Below are 16,606 nucleotides of genomic sequence, written 5' to 3'. Positions count from 1 at the left end.
CACCAGCTGACAACCAGACTAAGACATTCTTTTGTCCTAGTAGTTTTCTGCCCAGTTCAGGGTGGAGGATAGCAATGAAGAAGGCTCATGACATTTGTCATAACTTCTGCAATTATGTCCCAGTCCAGTGAATTAAGAAGTTGTCTATACGTCACAATTTTTGGCTACTTACTAGCACAGCTTTTTCAATAAAATAAATGTATTTCTGGGACTAATACAACTTGTTCTCTAAAAGGGGGTAGGAAGGAACTTTACTTATTTCTGTATTTGCAGGCTATGAGGGATTAATGGGCAGAGAGAGGCAGAGGGTGGAAGGAATCTTTCTCAGACTGCCTACTGCTAATAAGCACAGGGAGAGGCACTAGCTCATAGTGTATATCAAAATCTAAGTTAATGTCCCTCATGGAGCAAAAGGAAGTGTGAAGAGGGAATCATGCCTTATATGCATGGTCTTTTATTATAACTGTATCCTAGAAACACAATAAAGCAAAGACACACTCCATACACATGGTCCCCCAAGTGCTTAACTTAGCTGGCTATACAAACTGTGTGGTAGATTATCTAGTCTTTAGAGGCACAAATGTTATCTTTTTAAATGCATGCAAATGCAATGCAATTGTAGATATTATGGTAGATTATTGATAACTGCAGTTATAACTCATGGCTTCCATATTGCATCCACTGAAGTAATTGGCCAATTTCCCAATGATTTTAAAAGAAACAGATTTGCTGATCAGATGCATTTCTTTCTAGGGAAACAAAAATATCTCAAGGCTCTATGACCATATAAGACTGCACAAGACAATAAATGATCACCAAAACCATCAGAAAACAGAAAATTTTTTATCAGTTAATCAAATGTAATTATTCAGCCTGGAGTCAGTCTAGGTCACAGAGTTAATATCTACACCTCACTAGGCATCATTCTGCCAAGAGACTGTTTTGATATATTTTGGCTGCCATAACTGTTCAGCATTTGATATTAATACCCAAGACCTGTGAAAATCCTCCTCAGGAATCTGATAGAACAATTTTGGTGAAAGTGCTACACTGGTATGTGTTCGAACCCTCTGGCAGAACAGTAAACAGGAACTATTTAGTCTCAAGGCTAAATTGCACTTACAAAAACTCTAAGAACGCTTGGATACTTTGTTTATTTTCTCTGTAAGTAGTTCCAGGAGTTTCTGTACTTTTGTGCTTTCATTTGCCCAAAAAGTATTTCATTAATTAGTAATCACATATGCCAAAGAACACACTTCTCAAGGAGATGGAACTTTATGACCTACTGGTCTGGAAAAAGACATTGCAGTAATACCTGCATATAGATGGCAGGTATATCGCAGCCACTGCCAATAAGTATGGAAATACAGCCCATTTTCACAAAGGTAACTTGAAACCCTTTATACATTCAATTTTGGAAAGTCAGTTCTCACACCATCCTCACAAACCTGAAATTTTGTGCTGTTGGTTCTCTCCCTGCTTAGACAGCCCCAGGTTCCCCCTAGTGGGTGAGACCCCAAATGTCCCTTCCCACTGCTTGGAGGGGACACAGAGGGCAGGGACAGTTTCTGATTGATGTAAAGAGGCTTTGTGGAGCCAGCAGCAGACCAGCTATGGGGTAGGGGCCTTCCTCTGCACACCCATGAAACACCCATGCTGCTACAGACTCAAATTATGTTCCCCATATTCCTCATCTGACTTAGGAAAGCCTAACAAAGCCTAACAAAAAAAAAAAAAAAAAAAAAACCCAGTTAAAACAGTAGCATAGTTTTGCCTCATGAGACTGGCCAAGAACATAAGTCAAGGTGGTATGACTGTAAACAGATTTAATAAAAGGGAAGCAGATTGGTTTCTTTTTATGCAGTCTTTTTGTCCTTTTATCTTTAGTGGTAAAATATAAGTGACCAAAGTCAAGAATTATGATCTTTTTGCTCATGGATAGCCTGGAATGACCCATCCAATTTATTTAATTGTTCATCACAGGTGCTATCAACAACCTGGGTCTGTTTGCTTTACTTGGTGAAGTAAATTTTTCACAAAGGTAAAAAAAAATAAAAATCAGTGCTATGCAGGAATTTAAATTTATTTACCCTCTTGCAGAGATGGATTCCTCACAGTCAGAGAGTTATTCCACTAGAATAGATCAGAGTACTTAAGCTATAGATTTTGATGTTTAAAAATGAATAAATAGGCTATGCACAAGAAGAACAGCTTCAAATATTAAAGTTCTTGCTGAGAAAAATGTATTCTATGCACCGTAATGGGACTGAGATGATTGCAGAATGGCACACTTTGCCTATAGCTTATTTTCTATATAGAGTACCTGTAATCTTAACAAAAGACAGATAGACAGATAGATATCCAGAGATAGTTTAAAAGGGTAAACAGCTTTTACACCCAGTAATCCTTCACATTGTGACTGCCTACACCTGTATTGTCTCAATACACTGCTTTTACATAAATTGAGGCTGGCTGGCAATATGAAATAGCTGGGTGAAGATCACAAACAATTTTCCACAAATATTAGCTTAAATATTTAAATTAAAAGCTTCCAGGTATTTTTGGTCTCTTCATAACTTTCTCTTTAGGAAACAGATACATTCTGAACTCAAATTAACACAGGTGAAGGCAGCAGTGTAATAAAGTCAAGATTGCTCTAAAATCCATGTCAGGTTTGCACTGGCTTGCATCCCCTACTTATGTTATGTAATTACTACCTAGTGGTATTGAGTTAAGCTAAAATCCCAGCTCCCCTAATATTTTTAACTGACTTACACAAAAATTACAAAGGGCTGTCTTGAGAGGGATTTTACATTGAATTTGAATTAAAGAACATGTATTCTGTTTAGTTTTTTTTTTTCTTTCAGTGAAAACAAGGTGGTTTTGTTCTTTTCCCATTAACAACTGAAGGACCAAGTTGTGTAAGATGCAGGAGAGATTTCAAAACAGAGTTCTTGGATGCTGGTGGAAAACAAACCACATGCCCTGGTCCCTGTCAGCACGGTGGGTTTGTCCCCTTGGTAAGGTGAAATAGTGCCTCTGCTATCTCCTCCCCTGGCTAATCTCAGCAGCTGATTGCTTTACATCACCCTTGAACTACTGCTGTTTGATACCTTGGAACAGCATTGGATTGCTTGTTCTCAGCCTACAAACCATTCAGAGATAAAAGAAAAACACTCCCCCTTTGTTTCTTAATGAAGGCTATTTTCTGGTTGACAGCAGTTTTTGCAAATATGTACAAATTGCTTCGAAATTCATTGCTCTCTTCCACATACAACAATACGTGCCTACAGTTGCCACATTTTTTCCTTTTTCCTGGAACAAAAGCATTAAGCTCCAGTTTAGCAAGACTCCAAAGAAAACCTCCCTATAAATATATATTTACATTTAACAATAAGCATCATAATTTCTGAACTCACAGAGGCTGAAGTCTAAGAGCAGAAATAATTGTGAATTGAAGCATCATGACCCAAAAGTTATCCTGACACTAAGAAATCCCAGGTGGCAATCCCCAAACAATTCCTTGCCTGGCTGGTGCTGCTTACAGGGGTAGGAAAGAACACAGGATGGCCACAGAGAAAAGCAGGAGTATGAGCTCTGAGCAGCTCCAGCTCTTGGGTCATAGCCCAATCTTCCCTTCTTCTTGATTGAGGAACATGCAGCTGAGAAAAGGTGTTGGTTTAGTTTTTTTCAAGGGCCAGGAAAAAAAAAAACATGCCAATGGTTCATGTTTTACTTAAAGTAGCAGTTGAGACTTCACAAAGAAGATCTGTGCACTTTTCAGTTCTGGTTCAGAGGATTTACATGCTCTTTTTAATGATCTGGGCCTTCAGCAGTGGGTAATGCTTCCCAGTCCCCAGCTTAGTGCTCATGCAAAATTGAAGCACTTTTGAGGCGGTTTAGAGCCTACAGATGAATCTCAATGTGCAGGCACAAAGAAATAATGGTTTAGCACTTCACAAGATGAAGCAGAGGAAATTATGAAAAAACAACAACAACAAAAAAGAAATCTATTGAACTTCAAACATCTGGGAAGCCAAATGAGAACATCTGAATTTTGAACAGCATATTTACATTCCCTTGCATAGTGAAGGGGGGGGGCAGGAAAATGAACAATCAATGGGTATGTGTGTAAATTTATATATAAAAATAGAGATCAAGTTGTTTATTTTACTGACTTACCAACTTGTACATGTTACAGATATAAAATATGTATCTGCACATGTATGTATGTGCCGCACCCACTCTGCAGGGTTTTGAGAGGCAGAGACAACATGAAAATGCCTTATTTCTGTGAACTTGATGTGATGACACAGTTCAGTGGCTGGTGCAGCTATTGTGGGAAAAAGGACAGTCTCAATGTGACACAAGGGGTCACTCGGGAGCCTCCTCAGCAGTTGTTTTCCTATTTTTTTATTCTGCAATGTGCAGGAACAGCAGGTTGGGGAAGAAGTTTAAGACCCCCATCATTTTTTGCCATTGTTCTGCATGCTGGGGATGGCATTTCACAGCTGACCTGGGTATCTTGGGAAAAAAAAAAAGAAAACTAAAAAGAAAAGACGAAAAAGGCTAGCAGCTGCTTTCAAAGCAGCTTTGTCCACTGTGCTGTCAAGTGAAGCGACTTTCTCCAGACAGAGATGAAGCTCTGGGAATTTACTGTCTGCTCCCCCACCCAGCATGTTTTCAGAGTTGTGCCAGGGCAGCAGTCAAAACACCAGCTCCTGAACACCAGGAGGTTTTTCTTAGTTTGTACTGAACAAAGGAATGATGGCAGGAAGGCATGCAGAAAGGCAGCCGGGTGGTCACAGAAGTCCTTTGGTGGGTACAGCTGGGTACAGCACAGTTCATGATACTCGCCAGCTACAGGGGGCACCAGGGATGCAAGCAAGTTCCTCTGCAGATCTGTGTGACTTTGACATGAAAAAAAGACCTTTTAAATTATGTAAGCAAATGCCATCAAAGTATCCCTGTAGGTCTAAATGCCTCCTTTTACTCTTTTTTTTTCTAGGTACCCCACCACTCTGAGATCCAATATTGGTTTCCACCTTAGTTGAAAACCAAAAGCACTCAACCTAATTCCCCAAAGCAAATCTGATCTACTTCCAGGCACTGCTGTTCCTCAGGGCTGGCAGTCCTTACTCCTCCTCAGAGGAGGGCACAGCAACCAACCCAGGTGCAGCATCAGCACTCATTAGAAAAACATAATTATACAGGTCACTGGGAACCCAAAAACTGCATTCAACCAACCGAGATCCTCTCTGAATCAAAACCTGGGAGCAAAAAATAGAAGAGGCTGCAAGGGCCTAAAGATTTGTATTCAGGGAATAGAAGACACAGAAGTGTCTGACAAAAGACTCACTTTCTAGTCTTACAATCAAAGTACGAAGGGGATGAGAAGTTATGAGGAATTGTGAAAGGCATTCCAACAAAACCCGAGAAAGAACTGTACGTAACCTTGCAGGTGAATGGCAGCTCTGCTGGTCCTTACCACATCATGCTGCTCATTTATGTACAAATTGGGAATGGAAGGGAATGACAAAATGAATACAGGCAGTGAACCTGTAAAGGCAGCACAAAATTAGATCCTGTGTGGGTCAGAGCTGCGTGTGACAGGCACCTCTCCTTCCCTTCATAACATTAGCGATGATTTGGCACCCTACCTGCAGAGCAAAAAAGCCTCACTAAATCTGATCTATGAGCAGAGCTTTGCTCCATACAAATGCTTTTTTTTCAAAAAAAAAAACAAACCCAAAAAAACCCAACCTAACCCAAAAAGCCCCATTATTAAAAAAGTTTAAAAAGGAAAGGATTTCTCCAATGTAGTTTTAAGGAATAGGAATTTTCAGTTGATGATTTCTCTGCCTAACGAGCTGATAGAGGAAAGCACAGAAGATACCACTCAGGTAACAGAGACACAAGCTCAGATAGACATCAAGGGAGTCTGCAAAACACTTAAATGTTTAGCACAGTCATTAAGACCCCAATGTCTCTAAAGAGTGTTAGACTACAGCCAGATCATCTGGCTGCATCAGACTATAACTTGTTTGCATAGAAGTAAAAGTCAGGTGTAATTATGACTTTCCATTTCTGGAGTATTTCCAGGTATTTTTGTGAAGGAACTACAGCTCTACTAGTCCTACTAATTCTCATATTTAATTAACTGAAAAAACTACACTTATAGGATGCAAGTGTTCCTGTTCCATCTGCTACTGACTGCAGCACTTCAACTTGGCAGTACACAAGACCTTGGCTCTGCTCCTCTTTTCCACCATGCTCTTCTTTTCTGCCTCTACTGTATCTAAGAAACAGCTGTTTTCCATTTAGGCCCGTGGGTGCAGGATGGAGACTGGGCTTTGGGACTCACTTCCAAATCAAGAACACATTTATGAGCCTTTCAGGCATCAGACCACCCTCACCACAGGGCTCCAGATCCCACACAAAGGGCTCAAAAAGAGCTGGAGGACAGGGATGGAAATAGGAAGAACTGCTGTGCAAAGTTGTGGCCATCTGAAGCTGTGGTGGGTGGACTGATGTCAGAAGATGTCTCTTGGGGAATTAATGGGATGATGAGTGTGTAACAGAGAGTTTAATGAAGGAAAAACTTGGAAGAGAGAAGATGTAGGACGGAAATATTAAGGGGGTGTCCTCAAATGCTTCAAATGAATGCAAGAGACATCCATATTCCTCTTCTAATTATTTTAAATAACTTTATTTCCTGTCTCAGATTTGTTTTTCTAGAAGCCCACAGGAAACCTCCAGGACAATTAGGCAACAGCTGCAGATAGGAAGTTAATGCTGCAATAAGAAATAAATATCCTAAAGCTTTTATCTTTTGGTCCCAAAGCACTTTGCAGAGGTAAATCACAGAGACACTGAGTGATTTGCACAGATACATGGTGAATATACAGAAAATCTGGAAAGGGCAAATGACCCTTCCCATGGGCACATCATTACTCAGAGGAGGAGCATGAGAAGGATTAACTTGCAGGAGGAGTAGCTCCCCCTGGGCCCCTGTTAGCATGCCTGAGTACCCTAAAGGACAGAGCAAGGCTGGGAGAACCTGCCCCAGTCAGCTCAGCAACAGGAGGGCAGAGGGTTTGTGATGTTCACTGCTGCAGCCTGCAAAGGGGGCTGGGCACACACCCCCACAGGGAAAAAGCTGCTGCAAAGGACAGCAGTAGCAGAAGGACAGGCAGGTCCCAATGGCAGTGAACACAAATAAAAGATGTCTTGGTCTAAGAGCTGGAGCAGCCTTCCACAAAGGCTTAGAGGGACAAAGCCCCCACATACAAAAGTTTGATTAAATAAGAAATTATCGGTATGTTAACGCACATACTGTAAGTGAATCCTATACTTAGCTGAGTTTAACTCAAAAATCCTCAAGTCCTTTGCAGGCCTCTAAACAAAAAAATAATCTCCCTGGGCTTAGGGGGAATCTTGTTATTGCCTATGAGATTTGCTGCCAGAAGCAAATATCTGGTCCAGTGGTCTTATTCTGTTTACAAAAGTTTATTTCCCTTCTTCAGGTATGTCCTAACCTTAGCAATTTCTTCACTCAGTTCAACACAAAGCCCTGCAATTTTAAATGTGTATCCTAGAAAGTGGTGGCTCTCTGCCTCTCTGTGTGTTTCTTCAGAAGCTTCCAAAATAGCTATTTTTTTCTACCCAAATATACTAATTGCTCAAGATAAAAGTGCAAACTTTGTCTGCTTGAAAACACTGTCTGCAGCAGCTTTGTTGTTGGGTATTCCCTTGATGTGGGGGAGAGGAAAACACGTTCCCAGCAGCTGATTTTGAAGATGCAACCTTTAAGAAGAGAGAGCTTCTCTTACAGCACTGATGGGCACAGGGCTCCTCTACCCCAGGAGAGCTGCCTGTTAGGCCACTGGGAGTGACAGGCAGAAAGAAGATGGCCCAAGTGACAGCAAAAAATATCTGCAACTTAAATTTCAAGTAGGAAAACACCCCATGGGTTTCTTGATATGTTTTATGGAAGTAAAGAGCCTGCATTTCCCCAGAGAGTTCCAGATCTTTGGAGAAACTGAGTTATGTGCTTCTTTGTGCACCACCTGCAGCCTTTCAGACCATACATACATAAGCATGTTTCACTTGCAGCAACTTTCCTGAGAGGGAACAGACTTCAAATTATGAAAGAAAACAGACTGTAGTATCAGCTCTAACCCACATCTCAAAACTATTAACAGGAGTATTTGGGAAGAGATTCTCTGACACATTTTAAAATTTCCTTGAAATGAACTGGATTAGAACACAGTATTGAAGGAGCAGAGCTAAAAATTTGCAATATGTTGTTGAGAAATAATTATTTCATATATGGATGCTTGATGTCTGTAATGGATTTGATACAATGACAAACTGAAAATAAAATTACTTCTGACAATGGTGGAATGAAAGCAATCCTTATTTATGATGTGTGCCTACCCTTACTAACATAACCCCAAGGTATTCTACCCCAGAGAATCAAAATATTGCAGGCTAAGTCTAACTGCAGCATTCAGCATCACTTGCTATATATTTAGTGAAGTGAATAGGGACACTGGCCACATTTGCTCAGAAAAATAGCTTTTTCCTTATCCTTCGGATTCTTCAGAAATAGTACAGAAAATTAGGAGGCTACAGCATGTCAAGATGCAAAAAGAGATTAAGCAAAAAAGATGTGCAGAGAAAGAAAATAGCTGTAAGGAAAGGAAGATCTAGAGGTAAAAGAAATGAGTAAAATATCCCTCTACACCTCTCCCTGAGCTCTGCTTACCTGGGGATTGGGGGCACTGGAATTTTGTATTTGGGCTGCCAAATTAAGTTCTTCAACACTTTTATTCAAATACATGCAACACTAAGAAATAATGGCTTTTCTGTTTTATAAAAAATACTAAGATAAATGAATGCAACTTCTCAAAATGAGAGGCTGTATGATGACCTTTGCTGTACAATCAGAAGTCCCAGCCTAAACAATGACTTTTGCCATTAGCACAATGTAGCCTTCTAATACGTGGTGTGACAAACACCAAAATAAATGACTTTCGTGAGATGTACACACAGAGAGGAAGATGAAGCAACAGAGCATTTTGTGCTGGAAGTGATTTTTCTGCCTCTTTACATGGTGCCAAAAGAGCACAGTGACTGTGAAGGCTTCCCCACTGCTCTCTTGGCTGCAGGATCTTGTAAGAGCTGTTTTAAAGGCAAAAGGGCAGATGTCAATCCTTGATCTTTCTGTTGAGAGGGTGATCTATTAAAGGCTTGGTTAGCTGGGTATCTACTTCCTCAACAGGCTGCCAAACCCATGGCTTAAGTTAACAAACTCCTATTTGCCAGATCAATGCTGACCCTATGTCAAAAGCTTGGTCTCCTTTCATTGGATCTGCATGTCATCCAAAAATACTTTACTAATTGGGAAAGGTAATGGTGGGAGGTAAGCATTGGAATTTCAGTGGTGGCTATGTAAAGAAACTGAAAAAAAAGAAGTCAGCTTTCTCTCTGAAAAGAAGTGCATACTTGTCCACTCCAAGTGCAGTTTGATAAACTCTCTTAATTAGACAAAAGGAGGGGGTCATCAGCAAAGTCCCCAAGACCTCCTCTCCCTCTGCATCCCAGGAAAAGAAGACAGACAGTGTAGGCAAACAATAATGCTGGGTGAATTGCCCAATATGTCTATTTAATTAGCACTTAAAGCATCACAAATGTTTTCTCCTTGCTTGAAGGAGAGAGAAGAACATGTCCCTGGCATTGCAGAGGGCAAGAGAGGGTTTATAGACCATTTCACCTTAATAGTCACAGAGAAAATGTTCCAATGCATATCCAAACTGGAAAGACAAATAAAAGCCCCAGATTTTTTTCTGCTTTTCTCTTGTGCATCACTGGGATGTGAGGTTTGATATAGCAGCATTTTATCCCTCTGGACAAATGAAAGAGGTGCAAGATACTGATTTTCTATATGTTCACAATTCTCTCACCACTGCAGAACTGGTCTGTGTGTCTTGGAAAATATTTCTCTATAAAAGCACACATGCAAAATAAAAATCACAGCATCACAGAATAGTGTGGGTTCGAAGGGAGCATTTAGGTCATTTACTCAATTGCCCTACAATGAGCAGGGACACCTTCAACTAAATCAGGTTGCTCAGAGCCCCATCCAGCCCAGCCATGAATGTTTCTGGGGAAGAGGCATCCATCACCTCTCTGAACAACCTGATTCAGTGTTTTTCCATCCTCATAGCAAAAAAATATTTTCCAGAGTCATTTTCAGAGGTACAGTAATTTGTAAAATGTGCACAAACTGCTCTAACAATTATTGATGCTATTGAACTTCCTGCCCTGTAACAATGGAATTTTCTTGCCCCCAAAGGCATCAGTTCTACAGGGCTCCTTTTATTTTTGTTGCTGTTATCTTTTATGACAGTCAGCCATAAAATCAAATGTGTTCCCTCAAAAGAACTCTCATCTCAGTTTTTTAAAACCAGTGTTCTTTTTTCTTTTCTGCATTAATGGGCAAATATTCCAGAAACATAAAGGCGTAAAAAAGACAATGCCCTGCCCTGTATTTCATATACATAGGAAATGAAAGAGCCAAAGATGTACACTAGACACTTCCAGAGCACCCATTTGACTTCTTTATGAAAATGCTCAGCTTTTTCCATAAAGAAGAAAAATTCCAGTGATTCTGAGGATTTAAAAACAGAATATAATGATCTTCTGTGTAAAGCCTCGGGTTTCTCAGACTCAATCAGTATAAAATATTTTGCAAGGCTCTCTCTTCAGGCTAATTTAATTAAATAAAGTGGTACTAGAACACCCTGCCACTATTATGGTTCTCACCCTGTCCAACCAGAAGGAACAACTCCCACAGAGTTCCCAAGCATGTTCTTTGCAGCAATGCTTTACCCACTGTTTAAAAAACCCCACAGTGCAAAGTATGTATAACTATTACTCTCATTTTGTACCTTCTCTCCTTCACAAAGAAAAATAAATACAGAAAAAAAAAATATGATTAATAATTTTCCTCTCTTAAAAATTAATACATATAACATTTCTATCTAGCAGGTCTCTTCAAGGAGAGCTTGGCTACACTCTAATTCCATCTCGTGTGCCATTGCTACTGCTGTGCTGTTTTCTCTGGTCTTCTCAATGACACAAACAAATTTGCCTTATAACAAGAGTTAATCATCTCTACATAGATTTCATTCCTGGGCACAGGTTCAAAGTCCATGAACACATAATCTTTTGCAAATCAAAACCTTTTTCTCTCTTTCATGCATCATTTACAATCCCAAGGTGATGTACTGCTAGCATCACACCTGCATTTTAGTTCACTTTCTTCCTGATTACTCATCCTTTAGAAAAGAAAGCACAAGTGACCTTTACTCTTTTCCTCTCATATTTTATTGTCTGTTTGCCTTATTTTTCTTTGCTTTGCTTGTCTGCCTAAAGAATTGAAAGCCTGGTTCAAACCCAGTGGGAGAATATCTTCTTCCTTAGGAGGAGTAAAATACCAGGAAAGAAGGAAGCCCACAGTTTTCAGTTGCTGCGATTACATGACTGACCCTGCAGAAACACTGTGTAAGTGAGATGCTTTAGAGCCCCAGGTCACCCATGGGAAGTCTAGACCTAATCTGGTTTGTGGACAATTTCTGCTGCCTCTCTAACCACAAGTCAGGAGGCAGCATCAGCAGCATCCAGGTTTGGACCTAGAGGGATCCTTACATCACCCTCTGGGCAGCTCAGTCGTTACTTCTGTGCCCTAGGTTACAACTGCACTAGATAGTCAAAAACAGCAAAAGAAACCAAAATAGTCTCAAAAGTGATAGAGTCCAAGGGCTTTGCCAGCCTGACTGGTGCAAGCTGCCAAGCTGATATCTCCTTCTTCGAGTGCAAGAATGAATCCTCACCGTCTCCTGCAATTTTTTTCTGCAGCTTAATCTGCAGTGAACATTGCTTCCATTGCTTTAAAGAAAATACTATTTTACCACAACCTGAGTTAAATTCTTTACCCATTTCTATACCACTTATGTACTACAAGCCCTAGATTCCAAATCTGCCTACAGGAAGGTGCACAAACACTGCAGCTGTGACATGCATTAACCAATATTCTGACAACAACCAGGCTGACTGACTAATTTGGATTTTGATGACAGTTTCATTTTAAAAAGCTGTTAGTGTGACTAAGTTTGTGGCTCTTGTGCTAATAATCTGACGTGCACAGCTTCTGACACCCTCTTCTCCCCACTGAACTCCAGTAGATTATATTAATCTTTAGTTGATAATGGCTGTCATTTGCATATAATTGCTGTTGTTTATCATGCAAAATATTTGTCCTCTGAAATATTTTGATGCTTCTCTTTTAAAGATTTGCCTTTTACACTTGTAGAATTCAATTTCCTTTATAGCACTGCCAAGTTTTCCCACAATGGGATTTTTGAGAAAAAAAGAATGAATATTTCACCTGTAGTGAAAAACATTCATGTTTCTAAATGGTGATGTTCATGAAAACTTAAAAAATTAACAGAGTCATAGCTGTCCTTCTGTTTGCCCATCTTCAGTCCCTTGGGCTCCCATGGAATAAAAAAAAAAACCACGCTGAAGATGTATTAAGCAACATGATTTCTTTTTTTTTAATGTGTTTCTCCTGCAGTCAACTTGTGGAAAAGCCAATTTTTACAAATGAATACACAGGCCTCAAGTCTAATACAGACTTTTTTTTTTACAGCCTTTCTTCCTACACCAACATTCCCTTTTTCAAGTGAGAGTACCAAGAAAAGCTTATGCTTTTGATCTCTGTGCAAATAAATGAGCTGAAACAAATAAAACCTGGTTCACAAGAGACTTCCAAGACATCTGGTGGAGTTATTTTTCTAAGTAATTACACCAAGTGGTGGTGCAATTCCCAAATGGAAAGTACCTTCTCGCTTGGTATCCGGTTATTTCTCAGGGCCATCAAAACAGCAGTAAGTCCTGCTTCTCTCCTTGCCTGTGTCTCAGACTCTATTGATTACCAGTCTTCCCAAACATTGCTTTATTACTCAAGTTTTTAACCCTTCCCCCCAACCTTTTTTTTTTTTTTTTTTTTTTTTGTGCTATGAGGATCCTGTTCTACTTCCATGAATGTCAGTGGGATTTCTGGTATTGACTGAGGAAGGATGCTAAGATACTGTAGTTCTCCTTCTTACAGGCTCTACAGAGCAGGCAGAGCAGTGCAATGAATAACAGCAAGGTGCTTGCTCTGGATCAATAGTGCTCTAAAGTGTGCCCAGGTGTGCTTTCTCCTTCTTTCTTGCTGAAAACTGATTAAATTTCTCCTTTTTTTTCTCATATCTCCCCAAGAAAACATCATTCTAGTAACAACCCAATTGCTCCTTGACACTTTGGGGAGAATGTGGTTCTCAGTCTGTGACAACCTCACAGGGCAACCACTGTGAATTTGTGACACCAGGGAAGCGAACTGGGAGTAGACCTGTCTGAAGAAAGGAATTCCATTTTGTTTGTGCATGGTTCTCCTGGTTTTCCAGTTTCAGTTTTGGTCAGGGTGCTCTACACGCCTGTTTCAGTAGCTGACTTGGATGCAGGCACCACCCCTGTGCTATGACAGGAACGTTTTGTAATGCCAGATATGGAATTGCCAGCTGTAACAGGAGTAAAGAAAAGCAGCTGCCACATGAAACAGCTGCTAGATTACAACAGTGGGCTTGATATTAATGGTGTTCATTCTCATCCCTCCACAACATAACACAAACTCACCAGAGGTTTCATCTACTCTCTCGTCCACCACATGGTCCTTCTGATGAACCCACTCGCTGTTGCACTTAAAATAGATTTGTGTGGCTGGGCTTGCTTTGCAGTACAGATTCACAGGCTTGTTCTTCACAATGTAAGCCTCTTCAGGTTCAATGAGGAAGTGAGGCAATGGCTCTGGAGGATCAGATGGAAAAGTTTCTGGAAGCTCATGAAAAAAGTCATCATCTGTAAAGAAAAAAAGGAAAGAATCAAAATTCAGCTGGCAGATATTTGCAAAAACTTCATGAAAATTATAAAAGTGCATAATTTTTGAATAAAATGTTATCTTAGGAGCATTCCTAAACTGAGGCTTAGATGCATTGCTGTTTTCAGACTGTAAGAAACTGTTCTTTACATCCTGAGCATTCTTTCCTCTCTAAGATGTGACAGGGTTGTACACATTCACAGTCTGGGATCAGTCCTTTGTTACCATCATTGGCAATACCAGCAATAAAGCTTTGTGTTAGGGCTTGGTAGAGTTGCCTGCAAAACCATAAAGAGAAATAATAGAAACTTTCAGAAGCTTCAAGGCCACATTTACAATAGTGACTTATCACACTGCATAATCAGGTGCATGCAATAGCTACCGCCAGCTGAGGCTGGTCTAAATAGGAAACAGCATCTTTTGTTTCAGGTGAGCAATTTGAAATCTGCTGAGGGCAAAAGTCTAAATGCAAGTCCAGTCTGCACCTCTTTGTTCATACTCTGACTCTCCTGCTAAGACTACTAATGAAGGTGCCAAGCTGTGCTTTATTTACTCTGTCAGTAGAACCTTGCTCTGTGCAGTCCTTGCTATGGAGAGGACGTGGGAGCTGGGGCATGGGACAGGGAACCTGTGAAATGGTGACATTTTGGGCAAACATGGACACATGTTATTGACATAAGGAACCTCAGCACCTCTCTGGTGATGCTAGTAAAGAATTAAATCAATTAAAGTAGTCTGGAGAAGTAGGAAAAGAATCCATTGCATGGAGGCAAGACTGAAAACACCAAACGTGCATACTTCCCTTTCTCCCTCCCTCTTCACAAATCCCCTTTTACAACCCCTCTGCCCCTTTGTGCAGAGGAAGTCTTCCACATCAGAAGGCACCAAATTCAGCAGAGAATGATCCTCTCCCCATCTTCCTCCCCACCTGCCATCAGAGCACAGGAACATCCAAGAGGCTCTGAGCAGCAAAGTGGTGGGGGCACCAACTCCTGACAGACCCACCAGCAGTGGTGAGCTGGCAGCTCTGAAGGCCTCACTCAATCTCTCCTTTCTGCCTCTGGCACAGGTTTCATTACACCTCCTGACAGATGCTGATGCTGATCAATAAAACTCCACGGAACACCCAGCTGAAAATCCTGGCTGGCTGTCTCCTCCCTGCCACTCTTCATGAAGATGAAATGTCAGATGGCTCCCTCCCCAAACCTGAGACCTCCCTGTGCAGGCCCTGCCCAGAATTACAAGGGGCATGACTCTCCTTCCAGGTACTGCTTTTCAGAAAGACAAGAAGGAACAGGGACATATAAGGACAGAGGGAAAGAAGGTAACATGGTACCCATCCCATGCAGCTGTATGAAGGTAAACTGCATGCCTTTATCAATTATGGGAATACCTTACAGAGCAAACGACTTTGTGAACCTCCTACACTGTTTATGAAGATAACATATGTACACCATTTTTTCTTTTTTTTTATTTCCCGCTGCCCTTCATATTAATTTAAAAATACTCCTGTTCTTCTTGGTGTCTCATTTTATAAGGAATATTAGGCCTGACTCACTACTGCATCACTCCCTGAGTTAATAGAAGTGAACTGGTTCAAAGATAGAAAAAAGGGCCAATAAATAAGGCCTGACATTCTTCTAGCACAGGGAAAATCTGTGACACACTATAACACTTCCATTTCCATCTCCAATTAATCATTTCCAGATACTCAAATTAAATTTAATTTTTTATCACTTTCCCATGCTTCCTTTATTTCTGCAGTTTCCTTTTCTCTCTGACCACACCAGCCTCCTTCCTCTGCAATCCTATTTCCTCTCCTCATTAGGGATTTCTTCCTTGCTCCATTTTACTCCCTGTTTTTTTCCAAAAAGAAAGACGAGTTACAGTAAGCTAATGGGAGTCCTCATTTGGTTTCATGACAACGAAACATGTCTGAACTGAATCAAGAGGCTTTTTGGCATTTCTCATCCCCTTCCATGCACATCTCCCCTGTTCCCCTCTCCCACATGCTGCTCCATAGACATCCATGACACAGAAACATTAGAGATGAATCATTTCCCCTGAATTGCCACAGGACGTATCTTTTTCTTCTGGTCATTTAATTGCAAATCAGCAAGCAGACAGATGGAAACTAACAAAGCACACATATGTTTTATAATTAAACAAGTATTGCTTCACTAATTTCTGGTGACTGGAAGAACAAATGTATTTATTTTCACCACTAAATTTCTGTGCGTTATCAAAGGCAATAATTACAATGCCTGACCAATTAACTGCACCTTATCAAAGATAACTAGAAAGTCTAAAAGGAGGGATCAGCAAGCTGCAAAAAAGAAAAAACAAAAGGATTTTTTCAAAATCATTTTTTGATCAGCCTGGAAAATGTGTTGGGTTTTGGCTTTTCCTCCTGAAGGTAACTGCTTATAAAGTTTAGGTATTATTTGTATGTATTCAAAGTACTGTCCAGTACATTATGATCTAGTCCCATATTTTGATTGTGGTGATAGCTGCTTGTCTCCACCAACCTGGCATCCCAGAGTCAGATACAACAAGCCTGTTTTCTTACTGCCTTCTTGCTGTGATTCCTCCTTACTCCTCTTGAACAACAATAAAGCT

The 16,606-nt window shown here is 40.5% G+C and overlaps 1 protein-coding gene across 1 annotated transcript in view; it reads right to left on the bottom strand.

Moving 5' to 3' along the window:
* UNC5C (unc-5 netrin receptor C) overlaps positions 1 to 16,606 on the bottom strand; it is a 250,546-nt gene that overhangs the window by 76,001 nt on the left and 157,939 nt on the right. The window contains exon 2 of the mRNA XM_058023958.1: positions 13,747 to 13,968. Coding sequence (XP_057879941.1) covers positions 13,747 to 13,968 — 222 coding nt within the window. The remainder of the gene's footprint in view (positions 1 to 13,746; positions 13,969 to 16,606) is intronic.

The sequence above is a fragment of the Melospiza georgiana genome, chromosome 5, assembly GCF_028018845.1.
Source record: "Melospiza georgiana isolate bMelGeo1 chromosome 5, bMelGeo1.pri, whole genome shotgun sequence".
NCBI classification, from domain to species: domain Eukaryota; kingdom Metazoa; phylum Chordata; class Aves; order Passeriformes; family Passerellidae; genus Melospiza; species Melospiza georgiana.
The sequence above is the reverse complement of the archived record's forward strand: the minus strand, read 5'-3'. Positions and strand labels throughout refer to the sequence as shown.